At 41.8% G+C, this 22,632-nt stretch overlaps 1 protein-coding gene across 1 annotated transcript in view; it reads left to right on the forward strand.

Moving 5' to 3' along the window:
• Nucleotides 1–608: 608 nt before the first annotated feature.
• Nucleotides 609–22,632, forward strand: part of IKZF2 (IKAROS family zinc finger 2) — a 107,938-nt gene continuing 85,914 nt past the window's right edge. Inside the window, exons 1-3 of the mRNA XM_085299323.1 lie at nt 609–629; nt 1,938–1,986; nt 2,724–2,828. Coding sequence (XP_085155449.1) covers nt 1,953–1,986; nt 2,724–2,828 — 139 coding nt within the window. The 5' untranslated portion in view covers nt 609–629; nt 1,938–1,952. The remainder of the gene's footprint in view (nt 630–1,937; nt 1,987–2,723; nt 2,829–22,632) is intronic.

Below are 22,632 nucleotides of genomic sequence, written 5' to 3' on the forward strand. Positions count from 1 at the left end.
TCCCTCCCTCTGTCTCTCCCTCTCCCCTCTCTCTTTTTGTTCTTCATCTTCCTTGAAAGTATGTGCCATTCCTGAGCGAGTTTCTCAGCCGGCTCATCCCCGCGGCTGCCGGCCGCCCTGCGCCGCATGCCCCACCTGTAAGTGCCGGGGGCGGCCGCCGGGCGGGTTGCTCTCCCCCTCCCTCCTCTCCCTCTCCTCATTTTTTTCCTTTCTTTTCTCCCCCCCCCCCAAACTTTCCCCATCTCGCTGTATCTGCAGCACGACCAAAAAAAAGAAAAATAAAACGCCCCAAACCCTCCCTCCCCCCCAAACTCTCCATTCGTTGTGGAAAGGAAGGCTTAGCAGCTGGGATTTGCCATCACAGCCTAAAAATGGTGACCAGACTCCCCCCTCCCCCCGGCTCCTCCTGCTCCCCACTTTCAGAAATAAAAAATAAAAATCCAACAGTGTTTTAATTTTGGTTATGGATGTTTCTGTGTTTCTTTTTTGTCTTCCTTTCTCTTCCTCCTCCCTTCCTCCCCTTTCTTTCCTTCCACTTCATTGGCTGGGATGATCTTTCCCTGTTGCTTCTGATGTTTCTTTCTTTTTCTCAGTGTGTGCCTGCCTACCTGGACTAGGGGGAAGATAAGGTAAATTTGAAGGGCTTGAGGAAGCTGCTTACCTGTTTTGCAAACTTTTTGGAGATTTCTTTTAAAAAGTCATGAAAAAATCAGTTATTGAAGAGAGTTTGATAGCAGCTGGGCAGGTTGAAATTTAAGTGTTATGTGCTGAATGCCTTGGGAATTTGATCTGCTTTATACCAAAGAAGAACACAGAGAAAAGTATTTATTTATTGGGGTAAAGGCAGGGAGGAGAGGGGGGGAAAGGAAAGCGGGTTAAGGGAGGGGGAGGGAAGTGGTTTTGGAGACAAGAAGTGAAGCTGCCTGTTTTCCAGTAAGTAATGGAGAAATTCCAGGAGCCAGGGCTAAATATACTTGGCGATCAATACAGAAATGGCTCATTGTGAATAATTTAGCTGCCTGGTGCAGTGAGAGTTTTGAAACTAAAGGCAAAAAAAGAGGCCGTGGAGGGAGAGAGGAAATAAAATTCTCCTCTGGTCATGTCAGTTTTTTAACTTTTCCACTTAAAAGAACATAGTTATGATTATTGATCTCTTGCTCTCTCTTTTTTTTTTTCAATATATATCAAATGATAGCTAGGGGGTGTCATTCTATACAGTTACTTGGGTTTCTGGAAAGTAATAGCTTGTTCTGTGTCAGCAAAGTGTTTCCAGAAACTTTTAGGATTGCCTCACGCTGCAAAGCGCGTGGACTAGAAGTATTGACAGTGACGGTGAGCCCCATGCTGTGGCAGATAAATAAGGTTAGGATGAACAGGTGTGGGTGCAGGTGTTTGTGCGTGTGTGGTGGCGTGAGATGGCTGAAGAGTTGTAATAAGTCTGTCAAAGGAGACTGGACACTGGAGGATTTTATTTTGCTTAGAACAGGATGGAGTCTCTTGGAGCCCATGTGAAAAGAGCAATTGTTAATAGTCTCAATCTCCTCAAAGTCTGTTCCGGCTGTGAGAACTGATAATTGATAAAGCGATACAATCCCAGCTCGAACAAAACAAGCGGAAGCTCAGGGAAAAAAAAAARRAAAAAAAAAGAAAAACTCAATTTGAGTGAAAATGTGAGTGGGGAACAGAAAGGGGTGTACTCAGACCAAGATGATGGCAGTGCAGCCTGTCCAGGAGACAGCTGAATTTCTCCACTCAGGTAATTTGCAGAAGGAGTTCAGTGATTTGCAAATGAGCACATGCAGTACACTTGTGTGTTTCTCTAGGCAGTGATTGCAACAGCAGTGAAATGGGTAACTACTTAGGGCTTTAAGTAAGTTTAATCATTTAATGGTTGATACTGACAGGCGTCTTTGAGGGTGTACTTTTCTGCCTTGCAGCACTGCACTTTGACTATGGAAGCAGAGGCTGCTGATGGATATATAACATGTAAGTAGTCATTTTATTTAATTATTCTGAATTACTTTCCTTTTCCCACTATCCCTGTATAATGCAGGCACCTGAAACTTTAGCTTCCTTGTGTATGATCTTTGCTTTAAGATGACACTGAATTAATAGCATTCAAACATAAGCTCTATGTGTGGCTGAAAAACGTGCGTGTACGGGTGCAAGGGTGAGAACGCATATATTTAAATATTTGCTAAGGATGAATGAACTCTGCAAAAGAGAGTTTGTTTTCAGAAATTCAAATTGCAGCCAAAAGCTTTGCATATTTTCACTGCATTTCTCCTGTTTTCTGTGTCAGGGCAAAACATCTAAGTTTGTTTAAACGCATTGTTTAGCAGTCAGTTAGTGAACAGCTTTGGGGGAAAGCTCTGTACTGAAAGTACTCYTTTAGTCTTCCCTTGCCCAGTCCTGATACTCCGTGCTTGCAAATGGGAGAGTAAATACTAACTTCTGCTGAGATAAYAGCAGCTGGGGCAAGGTTTTCATAAGTGTGTGTATGTCAGACGGATGACAGCAGATTTGAGGGGACGCTTAAAATTAGTCACATATTTACTTGCGGCCACYGAGAACCCAGTTTTTGCACACCTTGGAAGGCTGCTAGTAAAGGAAGGAAGGGCAGGGGCGAGGTGGGGGTGAGTGGGTTGCARTTCTTTATCATCGGGTTGCTCTGTGGAACAAGGGGATGGAAACTTAACGGGTGACTTGTTTTGTGAAAGCAGGTGACAATGAGTTTTCCCCCGAAAGGGAGCACTCCAACATGGCTATTGACCTCACCTCAAGTACACCCAATGGGCAGCATACCTCACCAAGTCACATGGCAAGCAGTAAGTCTCTTTTTAAACATGTTTCTCTCTAGGGGCGCGTTTGGGTTAGTCGGGTCCTCCGGTCCTCGGCTTGCTTAGAAGGACTTCACCGCTGCTGTAGGCTGTGCTAATAAACGAGGAGAAGGACGGGGCAGACTTGTTCTTGTTCATGCTGGTGTCTCATCTAAATATGAACGGGATTGCTAGTCTGAACTATCCCCAGGTGGCATTTGAGAGCTGGTCCTTACCTGTTCCAGGTAGGAAAACACGAGGCTTTACTTGTCCTGGTTTTGTTTCAACAGGTTTTGAAATCCAAATGGAAATGATTCTATTTTTTTTTTTATCTGTGCTTCCAAAACCAGCTTACAATAGCTCTGTTTAAAAACAAACATGTTTTATTTACAAAAAGGCTTTACTCTGGCAAAAAACATAAAGTTAAAATACCTGGTTTTGATGGCAAGTTGAATTTTATTATTCCATATAGAAACTTCAGCATCGTTTTCATTAYGTTAGCTTTGCTTTGGCAAGTCCAAAAGATGGCCAGGATTACTGGAAATTTACGGCTCTCGATAGTTGACTCTTTAACAAACTGAAAGGATTTTGTTTTAGAATGTCAAGGGAGAAAATGAGAAAATGTGGAGAGATTTTGGAGTTCACAGAGAGTGCCAAGTGCTCATAATATTTTTATAATTATCTTTTATACTATTTTGGGGAGGTGAATAGATGTAGTTTACATGCATTTCGTAAAACCAACATTCTGTTTCACCTTTTTTTTTAATTTTTTTTATTATTTTTTTTTCCCGAGAGTGTCAAAGCTTGTTTTACTCTTTGGTTACAATGTTATCTCAAGATATTTACCTTAAAGTACCTCTATATTCATACTCAGAAATAATTTAGAATGTTTTGGTTCCAATATACTGTAAGAGAGTTCTTGTACTCTATGTGTATTAACTTTCTAGTGTGTATACTTGTGGATAAATATTTGTCTTTTCGGAAGAAATGTTTGTATTATTCCCCACCACATACTCTGAAAGAAGAAGAGCGCTTTTAGGGTGGCTTACTTTAAAATGCCTCCTGTTTGCCATTTGGTCYTTCATACTGAAGAAAAAGATGTTACTTTCCTTTAAGAATTTCTTCTTTCCTCCTGCAAATTATGAGTAAAATGCAGATTTTATGAGCCTTTAAAACTGAGGGTTATTATGAAGATCTCCAATTATATACATGTTGCTAGAGAATATGATTGCTAATACTCTGGACTGAACTTTATATGACAACCTATCATAATTCAGCATCTTTAGACAATTCCAATCCTGCTGCACTGGGATTCTGATATATTTTATTATGTTGTAAAAGTTTTACTACTCACTTTCTTCATTTTCTTTGTTTCCTTTTTTATTAATGGGAAGGCTTCATTGGAAGGGGAAAAATCTCCCTGTTTTAAATCTTCTTTATAATCTAGACTAAAAACCAGAGTAAAAAACAGGGAATAAAAAGATCTAGGATGAAGTCATGCAAAAGTACTTTAACACATTCAATATTTCGGCATTCACTACGTTAACATTTTCAATGATTTTTAAGCTTCGTTAGTTCTTGCAACACACATGTATCTACAGCCTCAGTGAACATTTTCTTTTAAATGTATTTTGTGGTTATCTCACAGGTGTCTTCATTACTTTCATCACYGGCTGGTGTTAAGGATGTGCTGCTGTTAATAAATTGTAACTCTGTCTAGCATTCTTAAGCCAAGCAAAACTTGAGCTTCTTAAATTTGTTGTATTTTATTTATTCTTAGCAAGCATCAGAATGTTTTCTTAAAGAGAGGTGGTTTGTTCTGTGTTAAACATGGAAGGTATTGATTAGAGGTTGTCAGTTCTTGCGGCAGTTGCTGCCTTGTTTCACTTACATTTTTTGGCCAAATCTTTGATCTAGAGTGTATAGACTAAATCATTGGGCTGTGCCTTAGAGCTTGCCACCTGTTTTGATGGGTAAAGGAAGTCTTTTTCAAAGACTGATTCTTTTTTTCTTTTTTTTTCTTTGAGGGATGGAAGGAGAAGACTAAAGAAATGGCTGTTCAAAATATTTCATGTGAATTTAGTTATTGTTGTTGGATTGATCCATCAGTCTTGCTGTGGTGCTGTAAGGAGGCCCATGAAGCCATGATTCATTGTAAGCAGAGGAAACAGCAGTGTTGTGTTTAGGTGTCGTTTGATTTCTAGTGGAGTCACTCTGGAGAGACTAGTCTGCTGTAATAGCGAAACCCAGGACATGTCATCCTTGCTGAGTAGGTTTGCTAATGGATGAAGTGGTACATAAGCTGGTGTGYGGATGAGACCCCAAATGCTTCGCTGTTGGTTTTGTCACCAGTTGTCCCCAGAAGATAAACGGCCTTGTTTTGTTGTGTGCTTGGGATATGCACCTGCAGGGTACGGAGCAGTTTTGACCTTTGTTCTTGCGTTCCATTGAATCATTTTGAACCACAGCTCTTAATTTAGCCTCAATTTGTGTCTGGCTCAAGTGGAGGCAAAACCATAAGAAGCAACTTTCTTGGAGCTGTACTGAAACAACTACTCTCCCAGCAACAGTAAAACTATGTGCTAGGTGAAGATTTTTCTATGTTCATTAGCCCCTGGCAATTCTGTGTTAGTAGGCGTTCTGGCTGGGCTACTGATGTTTTCGGATTCTGTTCCAAAAGGTTTCAGGTTAAATATTTTGGCTCGCGTTGGAGAGATGTCTACTGCATCCTCTAACCACTTAGCATTTTCAGGTATCTRAACTGCATGTGTAGGTTATGGATGGGGCTGACACTCAATTTTCCTTGTGAATGAGATGATCCTGGAAGATAAATCAGAGTAAATAGCCTGTCATAGCTAACTAATGATTTTACATATACCTTACGGTATGCATCTGCCTTTAGCAGAATATTGTATGTATGTTGGCAGATGCGCCGTTCTAAAATGCTTTACTGTATTTTTACGTAAGTAAGGATTTGAAGTAGATGTAAACAGTCAAACTTGAATGGGTCTCGCTTTCCTGTGCAGTGAGAGATTAGGGCTCTACCTGCTGAATAAAGAAGATATATTTTTTTTTTTTAGCCCCAAATGTGAAAGTCCAGATTTTCTATAGCTCTTTAGGAAGATTCTTCCAGGGACTGACATCTGCAACAGACTGTCAAAGGCCTGCTCAGACTCTTTGAGTTAGCTGTGTGTTGGTACTGGAAAGTTCAATGCATGGCCGTAAGCCCTCCTCTAGAGCCCACTGAATTCAAGGGAGCCAGTCCTGTTGCCTTCAGTTAACTTTGGAATGGGCCTTAAGTGATCAGGAATCTCCGAATTGGAGCKGCTATGCTAATGTAAAGGTGGTGGAGCATTCGTGTAAAACAGTTTTTTAAAAGAAACAGTTCCCAACCGCTGCCTCATAATACTGTGCCGAGTTCTTGCTATAGAGTTGTTGGAAAGAGGATTTGGTTTGGTTTGTTTTTTTTTCTGTAGGTTAAAGTAGATGTAGAAGGTCTCCTTTAGAAACTGCAGGGGCACAGATGTTTGGTTAGTTGACTCGATGACCACTTTTTGTAGGATGAAGGACATTTCTCTGAGACCACTTGCCTGATATTGTATGGAAAATAATAAAAGCAGCTATTAGCATCTGACAGTGACAGAKGAAACTTCCTCTTAGAGACTTAAAAGGTGGGTGTCCTAGATAACTTTCTTATCTCTGCTTTCATAGACAAAGGGAGCCCTTAAATGAAATGGAGTCAGAACAATCATAAATATCAAACCCAACATCTGATATTTGAGACTGATTAAAATTGTGGTGCACTTTCAAGATGTTCGTAATCGCTTAGAAGTGTTACTAAGTTATGAGAAATAATTTATTAAGAAAATAAGCATTGTCAGCTGACTCAGTTGCTGAAAATAATGAGGCAATCTAATTTTCTGTGTGCTGGGGAGTGATCACGCCATCTAACAAGATAGCTATGGAGACAAAAGTATTAAGTGTGAGTGATTTCAGTAGTAGTATTTAAGGTCAGAATCTGTTACAGAGAAGTCGTGCAAGGCCTTTTTATAAGGCAACCAGTTCTGTATTCCCGGCGATCAGGATATGCTACTCTGAAATRTTCAATGGTTTTTTTTTCCTTTCTTCTTTTTTTTCTCCCCCTTTTGGTAACTTCAGCGCCCGGAGTCTGTCTTGGTTACTCTCATTTCTCATCTGGTATGTTCCATATACCACAGCTGTATTGGCATCACATCCGTGTGGATAAAGGAGCATAACCACRTATTCTATCTGTTGGAATGAAACTGCGTAAAATTAGAGAGTGTTTCACGTGTCAGCTACACAGCAAACAGACCTCGCCACCCCCAGAAGCTACTGCCTGGGCAAGTGAGTCTGGACCTTGTGTTGGGGTTCTTGACTTTCTGTGTATTTTACAGTAGAATGAAGTGACTGAGGCCGAGCCTCTGCAGGAGGTTTTCCTTTAGGGATGGTGGTTGAAGCTCTCTGGGCTGGGCTGGGGGGGGGGGGGGGGGGGGTTTGAATTAGTGCTTTGAGACGGTTGCTCCCCGGCCGTGTGCACTGGTGTATGAAGAATTCTGGCAGCCAAACTGTTGTGCTCTGAAGTGGGGATTCAGGTCTCCAGTTCTTTCAAAGACGAAAAAGTATGAAGTGTGAAATGGTGCATATGGTGCTGAAATCTTGGACTGGATTACCTCATGATGTTGTGGAATCTCTTTCCCTGGAGGCCTTGAAGAGTAGGATAGATATCTAGACCAATGGATGTTATCTTCGGTCCTGCCTTAGTATAGGGAGGAAGAGCTGAGATGTTCTCCAGTCCTTTAGGTCTGGCTCTCCAGCCCGCACAGAGTTTTGTGTTTAGAGAGCTCAGCTGTGGAGTTWCACAATGCTGTCCCATACGGAAGAGGCTGTGGGTTCAAGGGCTGAAGGGCAGTGARGATGCCCGATGCCAAGATGAATTTAGACATAAGGGTTGAACTCAGAAAAGYGTGACAGGGAACTGGGAGAAGGCAGAAGGGGAAGAGGGCAGAACTGGGAGCTGCGCTTACACTCTTACACTTATAGAAGTATCATTGACTTCACTTCAGTGTTTTAACCTGAGTCCCTCTGAAATCTGCTGAGGGAGAATAATACTTATGAAAATTTAAGCCAAAYAGTTTAGTTTTCATGAAGTTTAAGGAAAAGAAAAGGAGACAATCGGGCTTTAAACAGAAATCTAGATTTTCTTTTCCACATTCAAGAAAGAAGCTGAAGCCCTGCAAAGTAGTGTTGCACTGATTTAAAAATGGTTAGCTAGAAGTGAAATACTTTGGATTGTTGTAGCTTCATCCACACCAGATGTGAAGATTAGAGTCTTCAGATCATTAYGGTTAAAATCATGAAATAATTTTTCTGACAAAAGTGCTATGTGTAGACGACTTGCAGGCAGCCACTGAAACTACTCAGTAGTTGCATAACTACTGTCAGTAGCTCACGCTCCAATGGGGAAAGGTCCTGCGTGTGTTTTTCATATCTTCTGTCAGTGTCTCTCAGGCATTCCCTATGGAATCGAATACTTGCCTGTAGAAACATTCCTCTTCCTTGGTGAGTGTTATAATGAGGGTGGAGTGAGATGATCAGCTAATCTCATTAAATACGGTTTTATTCATTTTGGTGGAACTCTCTGGAGAGGTCATCTGCCCGGGCTTTGTTACAGCACACACCTTTCTTAGGGAGCTTCTGTTATTTTCTCGGACTGTCAAGTGCAGTTAACTTTCTTTGGTACACGCCCTGTTACAACACTCGGTGCTCTAGCTTGCTTTAGAGTCAGCATGTTTTCAGATGGTTGCTTCTGGAACTTCAGTTTCTTTTCAGACCTCGTTTAAAAAAAAAAAAAAAGTGCAATCCTCATCTTCCTTGAAATGCAGCGCTTTGATAGCAGCTGGATGACTAGCTATCCATTATAGAGCACTCTCTATCTTTCCCACTGCCAAATCTGGGGGAGGATGCAGCTTCTGTTGAAATCAGTGGGCACTTTCTCCTGGGAAACTGGATCAAGGCCTTGTTTCCCATTCCTGTGGGACACAGGCTCTGTCTGCTTCTCCAGCTAACTGACAGTTTGCTGGGCTGGGTTTTGTAGCTGTTCCTGAAATGGGAGGGTGAGCCGTGCTCATTCTCCTACCAGGGCTAAAAGGGAACTTTGAAGGAGAGGTGTTTGTTCTAGCCGGGAGGAAAAGATGGAGCCCTCTTCTGCTTTTTCCTTATTAACCTCTGCAAATGAAACYCCTTGGGGGATCCGTCTCGAAGTGGCTCTGTAGAAGACTTGAGAAAACACAGTGCCACTTCTCTCTGCAATGATGAGGTTGGTTGCCAGCCGGTGGTGCTGAGCCTGTGCCCCGGCAGGTTGCCCTTTGCCTCGAGCAGGGAGGGCTTGTTTGGAGTCCTCGTGGCTGGCTGCAGCATCCCAATGGAAGAAAGCACAGCCATCTACTCTCCACGTGAAGCAGTGAGGCTTGAGAGATACAGCTCTGGGTGGGGGGCAAGAGGCCTAGTTTCTCTTCTGACTCCTGTCATGATCATGGGGGATCACTGCACCACATTTTTGTGCCGCTTTTTTCCTCCCTCATTTTTTTCTCTTGAATTGCAGAGGCTGTAGGTGCCTCGGTATGGAGGCTTGGATGGCACATATTAGGCGTTGGCAAATGTAGGTGTTTTAAAACAGTATCTACTTTGCTTAGATTTTTTTTGTTTGTATTTAATTTTTACAGCCCCACAAATAGATGCACGTAGATATACCTTAATGCCAGCATAGCTTATTTCCTGCCCCATGCAGGCACGATTGTGGTAGTTCTGAAGCTGCCTGTGCTGATGTAATTATATTAGAGTGACCACAGTGTTTTAACTCTTCTCATGCAGCTGAGCATTACCAAGTTTGTGTGTGGACAAACCCTCTCGTCACGCTGCCCAGCAAAATGTGCCCTTGATCTGGAGCCAGGTCTACATTACCGGCTTCTGCTGGCACCGCTGTGTCAGCCTGTGGCTTTGAAGAGCTGTAATTCCTCATAGACAGCGCGATGCTGGCAGAAGCTCCTGCTGTAAGCGTAGCCCAGGCTGGCAGGGTCACCTGCCAGGAGCGATACAGGTGGTTACATTGGAGCATATCATAAAATAGGAGCCTCTATTCCCGGAAAAGGTTGGTGATGATTCTTCCTCCTCATTTGTGTGTGGATAGGTTATTTGAAAAACTTCTGCGAATGAGAATCTCCTTCTCTTTAACTAACTCTTGCTTTCTCTGCACTTGTTATTTTTGACTCTGCTTTCCCGTTTTTGGGTTTATGTTCCATTAGTCACTTGATCCCACGTGTATGGTAGAGGCATAGCACTACAGAGGTAGTGAACTCGGTGCATCATACTTGTCCTTTTAGCTCGCAATTGCTCTTCGCTCTCCCTGTTCAGAGAAGTCGCAGAGCTCTAAATCTCCCCTCTGGTGTATTGGCTAACACCTCCAGCGAAGCTGAGTTTGCTGGTCAGATACCGTGGTGCCTTCAGGAACTGGGGGAATACCTGTAGCTCACTGGAGGTCAGTCATAAGGCCAAACTGCTCTCCGCACCCGTGTGGAGGGGATGAATATTTGCATATAGTAGCCAGTAGTGAACAAAAGGGATGTCTGAACTTCAGTGTGTAATCTCCCTAAATTTCCAGTGAGAAATAGTTTGYTGTTTATCCCCTTTGTTCCTTTCTACTTGAACAACAACAACAAAAAAAGTTATTCTAAAGATCCGTGTGCTCTGACCTTCCAGAGTAGGCCAGCTCCTTACTAGCTGTGTTTCCCCAATGCTTTCTTCAGCCTCCAGAAAACCTGAACTCCCTCAGAACCCAGTGATGCTCTCCTGCTTTTTTCAAGGGACCTTCTGTTCCCCCCCCCCACTCCATGAAGGTTATGTTGGTCAGTGGCACAGAAGGATGGTTGGAGAAGACAGTTATATGCCCAAGTCCATGTAAATTTTTCTMAAAATTACTCCGACTTAGGAATGCGCATGTGTGCAGTTGTGTGAGAATTCATACCTACTCTTTCCCCAGCTTAGCCTTTGGACTCTTTACGATGCCCTCTGCAAGCAAATRTACTCCCCTAGATACCGGTCTACCCACAAAACACAAGCTGAAATAGTTTCTGGTAACTGTGTCTGCGCTTTCTCTAAACTCTAGCAGTATGAATTAAACGCTAGGTTCARTCCAAAGAGCAACAAGCAGGATCATGTGAATTCCCATCTTTCGAAAATGAAAGAAGTTGCTTCTTTCAGTATGACAAAAGCAAGTCTCTCTACACAGAAGAGGTGTGAGGTCTGTTCATTTGGAGAAGGGTAGCTATTCTGTTAAAGACATGGATAGTTTAAAAGTTTCCAAGAAAAAGTTGCAGTAGATTCAAGTAAGTCCTTACCAAGTTATGAAACCAGCTTTGTGACAAGCAGGAAGGTTCAGGCAAGAAAAGCGAATAGGCTTTGGGTTTGGTGGTGTGGATGCTTTCCTTCATTTGTTTTTCTTTCTTTTTTTCTTTCTTTTTTTCTTCCCTTGCAAATTTACCTTATGATTTCTTGAGAAATAACCTGATTATTTCTATGCATCTGCCATCTGCTGCCCTGTGCAGATAATGTCACCGGAAGGGGAATGAATTACATTAGTTAACAGTTGTATATACTGCTTTTAATCATGTGTTCCTGAGTATGGCCTTGGTATTGCATATGCAGTTTGGTGGTGAAGGGCCTSTTTCCCTGGAGTGCTGTAAAATCTGTGATCGTCTGGCGCATGGGCAGAGTTTGCCCRAGTATAGAAATGTTTTTGAATACACTGTTGTGCCTTAAATTCCCACCATGTCTTAATCCTCATCACCTTTCAGGTGCAGACATGTCCTAAACATAGATGTGTGTAATAGTTTTACAGTTTAATCTCCCAAAATTGGGTCAACTTTACCACTTGTTTTGACCTTGTACCAGCACAGGTGGTTCCTGGGTGAGGTGAATGCATCTGCATACAGCTGCATGGAGCTGTCTGTGGTATCAGCTTTACTTGAAACCCCCAATTGAATTTTGTTTCCCACTTAAATATGCAGGGTTTGCTCTCCATCAAAGTTAGATGTATTATCCTTTGGAAAAAATGTACCATTTTAAGGTTTAATGTAATAATCTTTTTGTTGTATCAGGCTTATTTGGCAATACATCTTTAAGAGCTTCCAAAAAGGAGGCCAGTTGCAGAGATACGAATAGGCAAAAAAAACCAAAAAACAGGCTGAAGTAGAGAAAAATGAGACAAACTAGTATTTGTTTGCTTCCCAGATGAATTCAACTCCTATAGGTAGGATGCAGCCGACTTCATCATTTGTATGCAGTTTTAGAATGTGAGATGATAGGRAGCTGTCAAGCGTTCAGGAGAACGATGTGCGGGCCATGTATTTAAGAGTCGAGCGCTAGATGATGTTAGCAAACTGAGAACTGYGTGAGTTTATCCTTTCATTATATTTTGTATCTGTCAGTTGCACAATAATTTCTTTATTTCTCCAGAATCCCATGCACTTGTATATRAAGACCAAAATAGAGTGTTCTCAAAGCATATTAATGCTATTATCAATCAGCTGCCCCCAAATTAGCAAATGCCATGTAGGGGAGGTTGGCAGCAGGAAAAAAAATTGAAAATCTGTGCAGCCTGGGCTTATGACAAGCCTGGGCTCGTGTAATGTGAGTAAAAACAAATTAAGGGCACTTCTGGAGCATTTCATTCCAATACAATAGAGATGTATGGGTTTAAAAATATTTAAATCATGCAAGTCTCATGAAATAAGGAAACCAGAAAGAGAAGGGAGATGTGAATTGTGCCTCTGCTGAAGCAAAAGCTATTAAGTGCCACCCTTCTCAAACGTCAAAGGATTTGCACGAACAGAAGTCGTTGGAAGCCAGTCTATGCCAAGTCTGCTGCTCACAGAACTTACTTTTTGTTAGTCGTTTGTACGAAATCACCTCCCTGGTTAGGACTGTGAGACCAGACATGACTCAGCCTATCAGCATGTAACATGGTTTCAGGTTGTTTTTTTTTGTTTGTTTTTTTTAACCTCTCTTGTGTTAAAATGCTGTTTCTCACAGGTTTCTTGCACTTCTAAATTGTTTCATTTATTTAATGACATTAGTGTTGCTGTCATTTAAATTTAGCTTCTAACTGATAACTATTAAGTATTTATATAAAAAAAAAAAATCAACAGTAGTGAGATTTTTGCTGTAGTAAATATATATCACATGCGTGTTCAAAAGCGAAGCAAACTGCAGTGCATTCCAGGAAATAATCTATACAATGCTCTGTAAAGTACTTGCTCATCTTCATGTCAGGATGCTTTATCTAATTTTCCGATGCAGCCTTTTCTGCAATGGAAGCCTCTTCTTTAACAGCCCAGAACATCACAGCCCCATGCCTTAGGAAAGCAGTAAAAATAACGTTCTCAATGAAGAACATGAATGATAATTGCAGTATGATTATCCAAGGTTCCTTAGTGTTTATAAGCAGGTAGATCCCTAAGTTTTGTGTCCCATGGGATAGACAGCACCCTCCGCAGCGGAGCACCGTGCTGGAAGAGCAGAACCCTGCTAGGACATGGCTCGTGCTGCGCCAACGTCGATCGACRCCGTTCTGTTTCCTGAAACGCTCGAAAATGCCGCTCAGGGCTCCTGTCCGTTGTGTTTCSTTGCCTTTGCTGTGGTGTCGGACTGCCTGTGTGAAGCCACCGGTGTGCTCCTCTCTTTGCGGAATTACTGAAGTGTCGCTTGTCGTGAGGGCAGYTCTCAGAGTTGGATGGAGGAGGGCTGCCTTTGGGAAAGGGAAACTGGTTTGGAGAGAAGGTAACAACGTGGTGATTGAAGCTGGTGGTCTGACTCCAGATTCTCCTGCTCACCTCTGGAAGGCTTTTGCAAAGACGTTTGTGATCCCTCGTTCCGCTTTACTTTCTCCTGCGCCGAAATCTTATCTTGGGGGTAGCCCAGCCGTGTTGAAAATCAACAGATCGAAATTTCATCTACAAACCAATAATTGTCAAACTATTAAAAAATGTTTTAAAATGTTTAAAAATTGCTTATAAAATTAGGACCTTCACCTGCCCTTGGAGGCAGACTAGGGATCACTGGAGGGATATGAACGAAGGATGAGAGATACAGGAGACCTGAAAGGATAAGAGATACAGGAGACCTGACACAYGGGAAAGGCAGGCAGCCAATTTCTTCTCCAGCCCTGACCTCTGCATCATTTTCACATGCAACCGTAATGGAATGGGCCTTGCAAGGAGGTGACCTAAATTAATTACTCTGACCAGCCCTTTTTTGGAAGGGGGAAAGCTTCCTTACAAGCTGGCAATGAAAGTTCAATTTATAACCATGACTATAGTTTATAATAATAATTCTAATTATATATATCAACAGTTTAATCTACTATAATGTAATATGGTAACATTTGCTCAGCTTTGGCTGCTTTCAGATAGTGAAAATGTGCTGGTGGCTGTTGGCTGGGATTCAGAAGCATTTGTCAAAATTTTGTGCACTATATGAACAACAAAATTTTGTGTGGATTAAGCAATTATTAATTCTCCCCCATTATCCTTCAGCTAAAACTACAGCTAACTCATTAACCAAAATTAATTGTAAATAAAGCCGATCTGTTGTTGAGGAGGCTAATTAGAACACTAATTGTGTAATGATGATGCATTTAACTTCAAAATGCAGATTTAAAAGCTACTCCTTTTGGCAGTGCTGGAGCAAGGTGTTCTAAAATAAGGCGAGATGCTTAGTGCTGTCATTGGTCTGGTAATTAATACCACCCGGGTTGGCTGTGTTTTCAGGCTCTTTTTCTGTCCCCGTAGAGCACTCGGAAATGTCCGAATTCTGCTCAGGCTGAAGCCGGTGGTTAAACTCCTGTTTGACTTCAGAGGGAAGAAGGCGCTAAGCGTGCGTGGAAATGCTGCTGCGAGATACCGCATGTACTCGGGTTCAGTCTCGCAGCGGTGTAGCCACACGSTGAATCGTGGCATGCCTGAGCCCTGGGAATAGGGGCTGTGCTGTGGGATTTGCTACTGGCTTGCCATGGAGATGGATCTGGAGTTTCAGGCTAACACAACTGAATTGTGACTCACGCTTTCAAAATGATTGAATGAGGAATTTTCCATGCAGTTTCATTAGGGTATCTCTTCCCGCAAGAATTATTTACTGTAGATTAACGTCTAGCAATTCCTCACTGTACTATTTAATCTGGAATTTTAAGAAGAAAGGAATTGTTTAAATAGGGGAGTGTTTTTTATCTCAAACTGCCAAGATTTAGTGGTAAAACCAGCATCAATAGTAAAATCAGCAGTTGTACCTGCTTGCCTGCACATACARTTTCTTGCACGTTTTTTATCTTTCCTTTGTCAAAATGTGTTAAATCCTGTTTGGGGTTGCATGTGTTTTCTCTTTTTTGGTATACCATTTTATTTTAACAAGCTATCATTTGAATCACTAAGGAAGAGAGAGATGTTGGGTACAGAGTATGTGATTCACCTTTTTCCATCATTTTCAGTCACTCCACTGGTTTTTCTTTTTGATTTGATTTAGAGGGAATTGCAAAACAAAAGATTTAATCTTTTTTTATTACTTTAATCTTGAATGATCCTGCTAACTAGTCTGCAAGGGACTGTTGAGCATATACACATTTTACCTATCTTATTTTTAACTTTTCCTCTACAATTTTTTCCCATACTTCCTGGTTCATGGGGAGAAGAACCCTGTGAGCATGTTTTAGTTACATCACTAATATTAGCACTGAGTAATGGGGTGGCTTTGGCAGCAGTCTCGTTTATAGACTGTTGGTGAGCAGATGGCTCACCAAGTTGGCAYGCCAGCTCCAAACTTTCACAATCATGAGTCAAGTTTTAAATCGCAAGATTGCCTTGCATGCTGTGAGATGTTTGTTTGTTTGTTTTAATAACTGGAATTCTCGGTGTGCTTTCTCATTTCTCAGCTGTGTTGTTGCACTGAGGCATGGCTTTTCAGCAGTCTCTAGGGTTGGAAATTCTTTCTTAATTTAATGAAGGTAGAGACTTTTGTAGGCACTTATCAGAAAATCTTGTGTCTAAGAAAAAGCAGTAAATAACAGGGAATGGATGTAAAAGTGAGCAATCCTGGCAGTGTCAAATAGTTCAGCTGCTTGAGATCATTCACAGTTATTCTTTTAGTGACTTCTGGTTTGTAGGCACRGTAACTTGCTAGAATTTCAATGCTGGTGTCTGTAATTCTGGATGTGCAAATCCACGTTGATTTGTTTGTCTCCTGTGAGTGCACGGCTTGAGTAGTTAGCCAGCATAGAGTGCAAATGTTAAAATGTAAGAGTGAGCATTTTCTGTAAGAGAAATGTAGCATTAAGAAAAGACAGCTTGAGTGCTCAAATTTTCTTAGTATGCCTACAGAGAAGTTCCAAAAGACTCGGATCTTGATCCACTTAAGAATTTGGACAAATATTAATGGAAAGCTGGAGTTGGTGGTAGCTACTCCGTAGACTAAAATTAACGTGGACTATGTGGGTTATAATGCATTGTGGGGCCTGTTAGAGAGTGATGGTTAGAACTTAYTTCTAAGTGCTTCCACACAAAGAGTGCTGTTGTAAATGCTAAACAACTGTGTTTCATCCATAATCATGTAATTGGTGTGTGCAGCTAATTAGCATGTGTTCAACTTAGGCCCAGATTTTTTGGAAATGTCTCCTGTTCTGGTCCTGATTTAGCAAAGCTCTTAAACAGGTGATTAACTCCCATTGGCTTTAATAGGACTTAAGCACATGCTTAATCAGGGCCATTGTGTCAAATCATGTCTCTTGCAGACATGATGCATCAGAACAAACTGCCGGAGCAGTAGTAAAAATATCTTTCGGGCCTCCTTAAATTTAGATTAATACTGCTTTAACTTGTGAAGCATTTTCTTTCAGCATTTGAAACTCTGTAAATCTTTCTTTTTTTTAAGCAAATGCTTATTGTCACAAGCTAATTGTATGTATAAAGTTTAAAGATTTTTACTAGCTTGGCAGGAGGCTGTTTACATCAAATCTGCTCAATACACCTTTGAGAAGGAGAAGAAGAAAATATGCATCTGAGAGTGCCTCGCTGGAATATAAATGTCAACGCTGATAGATATCTATGATAGAAAATTTGTGTGGGAGTAATAATTTAGTAATAAAATAGGTCAAATTAATTCTTGTGCTGAAGGGGATACCTTACAATAACCATTTTGTAATTTTATGTTTGACAGTTTGCTCTGCATTATGTGGATAGGTGGAGCCGAGATAATGTAATCCATTTCCAATTGTAAACAAGATTGCTTTAAGAGCTGCTGTAGTAAGATGCGTGTTGGCTGACTTTAAGCTGAAAGGTAATTGCCTCTGAATATTAATGTGCATGTGGGGATTTTGTTTTTAATTCTGGGATTTCGTCTTTGCCCTAGAGCGGTTCTGAAGAGGCCCTTGTTTCCCCAAACCCCGCTTTGCTACTAAATGAAGCTGGTGGCGAGTGTTGTACTTCAGGCCTTTTGGTATGGCCATGGTATTGTATGTGGCCCGTGTACCTTGGAGAATGTTGCTTCCTTTGGCTGTTTTCTTTTTATGTTAACAGCCTTTTGAGTAGATCAGGCTATCTGGAGGTGCCCTTCTGTGGCCTGCTGTGGCTATGCCTGGTTCCCAGGCTGGAGGAGGAAGGGTAGGGTATGAGAAAGGGGAGATGCGCTGCACTAACTGAATCTTAGCCTTTTAGATAAATGAGAGTTAAGGTACTGATGCTGTGCTCTGTAGCTGGAGAGCTTCATCTGGAGTAATTGAGGACCTGATCCAAAGCCCACTGCATTCAGTGGGAGCCTTTCCATCTGTTTCTACACACATTGGAGCAGGCCCCTAATGTGAAGGCTAGTTGTAGGAATGCCGGTTTCATCCGGGGAACGTCAGCGTGCGATGTTTGTACGTGAAGTTGTTTCAGGCCTCGAAGGGAACAGCCAGATTCCAGTCAGATCTTGCCTCATCTTTCCATTTAAATCCTAGCACTTGGCTAGGATGCAATAGCTGTCTGCAAAAGCACCCGCTGCTTCCAGCAGGACTCATGATTGGGTATGGTGGGACTGGTGCTGCAAAGCGTGTAAACAGCCTGCACTGGAGCAAAGTGCAGWCGAAAAGTGTTGCAGGAGATGGATTTTTAAAATCTGTTGTGTGCCAGGTTTTAACTTTACACGTGTTTTAGTGGTACTGGATGTGTGGGCTGTCGTTTGCTACTTTGAGTAGGGCTGTTTTAAGATGTTGCGACTGCCGAGTGCCCCATATTCCCTTCCACCAGAGGTGACTTCCTAGGGCATGCATTTAAAGCAGAGTTCAACATGGCTTTTTCTCTGTAGCAAAGCCAGCAGTTCTTAAAACACCCCCCCCCCCCAAAAAGAAAAAAAAACAAACAAACAACACACCCAAATGGGATATTTTTAGCTAGGATCAGTTCAGTGTTACTACATGGTCCCACACAGTGAGAGGATGGTGTCTGAGCAGGAGCAAGAGGTGGGAGCTCCTGGAGGTGATGTGTCTGCAAACAGAGGTACATGGAACTGCACTTCTGGCTGCATTTAACAGATGTATAAATCTGTTGGTTGAGGAAGCAGCATGCTGCAGTTCTGCTGCCTCTGCCCCAGCGTGAAGAGTGGTCACCTCTTGTGGAGACATGTGGCCAGCAGCTGGGAGGCAGCATCTTCACAGCCAGCCCTTTTGCAGATCACCTGAGCTCGTGGGCCACAGATGGGCTTGTAGTCTTGTATAATGACTGTAGTTAAACTGTGGGCTGGAGATGGGCGATGTTTACGGGTGGGAACTGCTAAATAGGGAGACAGACTTGAATAGTTTGCATCCTTGCATCTTGCACAAGCTTTGGTGTCTAAAGCTATTTGGTTTATTTATTTATTTATTTATTTTTAATTTCCGTAGTGCCAGGTCGCCAGTGATTTCGTCTAACACCTTTTGCAGTGAAGGTGTTTTTGCTCATTCTGTAATTTTTGCAAAGTGATGTGGCTTGTAATGAAGTTGTTCTGTGGGTGCCCCCACCAAAATATTACTTGGCCACAGAAACATTTGACTGTAGGCTGCAGAGTAGAGAAAGTGTGTGTGGGTTTGTTAATGTATGTTGCCCATTAAGGAGTCGTATTCTGTGCTGGGGCTACTTCATTACTATGCTAAAAATGTAAAAGGATTCTTATAACTAATTAACTYGTTCATTAATGGGTTCTGTATCATCTTAAGGGCAGCAGTTTRAAAGAGTCCGTTTAATGAAAGTTGACTGGAGGTATGTACTGTGGCTATTACAAACTTTGTTTTATAATAGCATGTATTTTTCAGTAGCTCCTTGCTATGCTGTAATGTGGTTGGAGTGGGAGAAACAGAAAACCGGCCATTTCCCGGCAGATAGCGATAAGTTTCTACTCAGTCAGAATGCTCTATACACTGTGATAGGTTTATAATTATTATCCTAAGATTGATGTTTTTTGGGGGAGTGTAAATTTGTGCAGCAGTAATCCATTAAGAAATCAATAATCATTCCATCCTGAAATGCAGTTTCTGTACAACATTATAAATGCAYGCCAAAGATTTGAAGCTGTGCTTGTCTCCCCTTCTCCGCCCCCCTCCTCTTCCTGCTTCCCTGAACTCCTAGTTCAGAGTCCTTCACTGTGCTGGAAAAGGGATTACATGGAAAGACCATTCTTTCTTGTTGGTAAAACAAGAATGATAGTCTTAGTGTAGTCGTGGCAGTTTGTGACTGTTTAGTATGAACTTCACTTCCCTCAATACCCTCTTGATCGGGAAGTTCCCCCTCTTCTTGGCCTCAGTTTCATCCTTGGTAGACAGAGATGATGAAGATTCACATGTTGCTTCTTTGCAAAGGACTCTGGAGAGGAAGTGTTGTCTAAGTGCAAAGTCGTGGTATTTGTACACTTCCTTTTCCTCGCTCCTCTTCTTCATTCAGTCTTGGTTCTTCATTTAATGTTGCAGAGAGCTGACTGTCAGAGGCTAATCTGTCCTGCAGGACTCCTCTTTTTACTCTRAATTCTCCCCAGTTGGGCAAACTTRGCTTTGAAGTGCTGCTGTAAGTTATTGCCTGGTCCAGAGAGTTGAAACCTGTTCTGYCTCACAGTGAAGGTGCTTGTAGCTCATAAATTATAGACTGTATGGAGAGACTGGGAGTATTACCTGTGTTTCTCAGTGGAAGGCTAGATTATACATGGTAAGGCACTGGGCTGGTCTAATTTGATTTTTTTAAAAAAAAAAATGCAGATGAGGCAGGGAGATCCTCTTACTGTAGTAATAACCTGAGACACTGGCTTGAGTAGACCTTGGCTAAGAGCCACAAAACAGGGGGTATTTTAATATTACATTTCCATGTTTTCTATTTTCACTCTTCTACTTCCTGTATTTTTGTTAGCTCTAATGAGCTCATTTCTATTTAAATTACTATTTTTAGCCAGCTCCACTGTTGGGTGAAAAATGGGGCCACCTTTAATGATAACATTGCATCTTCTTATAGCCATGATATTTTTGGCCCAGGTCTAATTTCTAATTTAYTTTTTCCATCTGCCCCCATAAAAGCCATGCTCAGATTAAGGCAAGTATGATACCTCAGTGCCTGCCTTATACTCCTCTGAGAGCATCGTCATTTCTTGCACAGATGCTCAACGGCCCTATTAGCCTTGAGAGGGAAAGCAAGACTGAAGTGTTCATCACATCTTTCCTTCTGAGATTTGGGAATGTCAGGTTATGTCCAGAGGTCTGGCAAGTGTTAAGCGTTATTTTTTTGTGTGTTTTGGCACTTGTAAACGTTGCATTACCAGAGCAGGCCATGGGAATTCCCGCATAGGTAGAATTATTCACGTATTTCAATGTTTGCAGGCTTACGTCTTAGACAAGGTATGYGGAGAACTGGTAATGAGAGAAACTGGACATTTAGAAGGCAAACGCTGTTTCTGAGCTGCATGTTCGTTCTATTTGTTTAGGCCGCTGTCATGGTAGAGTCCTTCGCTGTATTCTTGCTTTTGCATCTTGTATGGGGGAACCTTTATGTGTGGCTTGATTGTGGGACAGCTTGACTTTAACTGGCTCGCGGTAGAAAGTGAAGTTGTGATACTAGTGGGAAAAGGTCCAGACACACCAGCAAAAAAGGTCGGTCTTCTCAAATATATTTAATAGGCTTCCACTTAGCAATGCCTTTGTCTGTGGAGTTGCTTTCTTCCTAAGACCACTAACTCCACACTGGCTTGTTTCCCCATCAGTCAAGAGTACTTCCTCATTTACCTAAAACTCTTCTTGTCCAGATGCTAGTGGCATATGAATTTTGCAAGGGCTGGCACTTTGCTGTGGATTTTGACTCTCCTTAAGCCAGTACCTTGTAGGTCACATTACCTCTCTGTTGGCCCACAGACCAATCTGTCTTTCATGCATGAACACAGTTCTTAATTTTGAAAATCACTTTTTTTTTAAKCCTCTTGGTCAATTTGTGATACTGAGGCAGCAGCTGATTGACAGCTGATTATTCTGCAATGATTTGCTGATGTGCTCAAGCAAATGACATGCGGCTTTTCAGCGAAATAGGAAGACATTATCGCATCTTCTGGGTTTTACCCATGACCATGTTTTTCCAGTGGTTTGCAGAATGGCGAGTGCTAAAAGCCTAATACTGGCTCACAGGATGCCGAGTTTAACAGATAGGGCTTTATTAGCTCTCGGTTGCATTTGTCTTTACTTCACAAGTCTCTATTTAGTTACCTGCAAGTGGTTATTTTCCAGTGTGGTTTTCTAAGACAAACTTTTTTTTTTTTTTTTTTTTTTTTTTAAGCGCTTACCACCATCTAACTCCCCTGAGCATGTATGTGTCCACTGATTGCTTGGATGGCWWKTTTTWKGWWTTGKTKTAWATCAKTCTTTTCAAAAGACGGTTCTCCAAAGAGAAGTATCTAACAAATTGAATGATTAAGAGATGCCATCTTGATCAATAAATTAGAGAGTTAACTGACTGTGTACAAAGCCCTTTTAAACAATTCCTCTGAAGATTAGGTTTAAAACTCTTTTCTAGTGGTCTGTGATGCTGTTTTTACAGGCCAATTTCTTCTGACTTACTTTTATTTTCCAGACCATCTAACTTCCTGTGTTGTTGCTGGGGGTTTCAGAAAGTGAATTTAAGACTGTTTAATAGAAACTTTGCTTTGCCTTTTTTTTTTTTTTTCCCTGCACCCCTAGGAGAATTCGATGCCCTGATGACTGCACGCTGCAGTCCCCGGTGACTCTTAGCCCATGGGCAGTAACAGTACTGCAGACATATGGTACTCATGTCTCTGTGTCACCTCATTCTTCATTTTCTGTAGCTGTGAGCATTATCAAAGTCTCCCAAGGGCAACATACTGACCGCAAACCAGGTGTTTGAGCCAGCAGTCTTAAACCACTCGTTCAACTTTATGCATGTACACATAGCTTAAAACCCGYTGGAATTTAAGGAGGGGAAGAAATCCTCGTGTTAGTGTTAGCAGGCTTTGGATAAGGTTCACATAGAATTCAGAGATTTCAAAGCCCACTTTAATGGTGAGCAAGCAGTATCCTCTGCTCTTTTAGTAGAGAGTGGGAAAAGAGCTTACGCTTTCTCTTGGCAAGAGGCAACAGTCTTTGAGATGTTTGCCTGGAATATTTTGGGCCTGATTTATACAGGTAGTGTGAATTGCTGGAACATCTGAAAATGGGTCAGGCATATGTGAAGCTGGACACAGACATGCTCTTGAAGAGCTT

The sequence above is a fragment of the Rhea americana genome, unplaced genomic scaffold (assembly GCF_003343005.1).
Source record: "Rhea americana isolate MKP2758 unplaced genomic scaffold, rheAme1 scaffold_15, whole genome shotgun sequence".
In the NCBI taxonomy this organism is placed as follows: Eukaryota; Metazoa; Chordata; class Aves; order Rheiformes; family Rheidae; genus Rhea; species Rhea americana.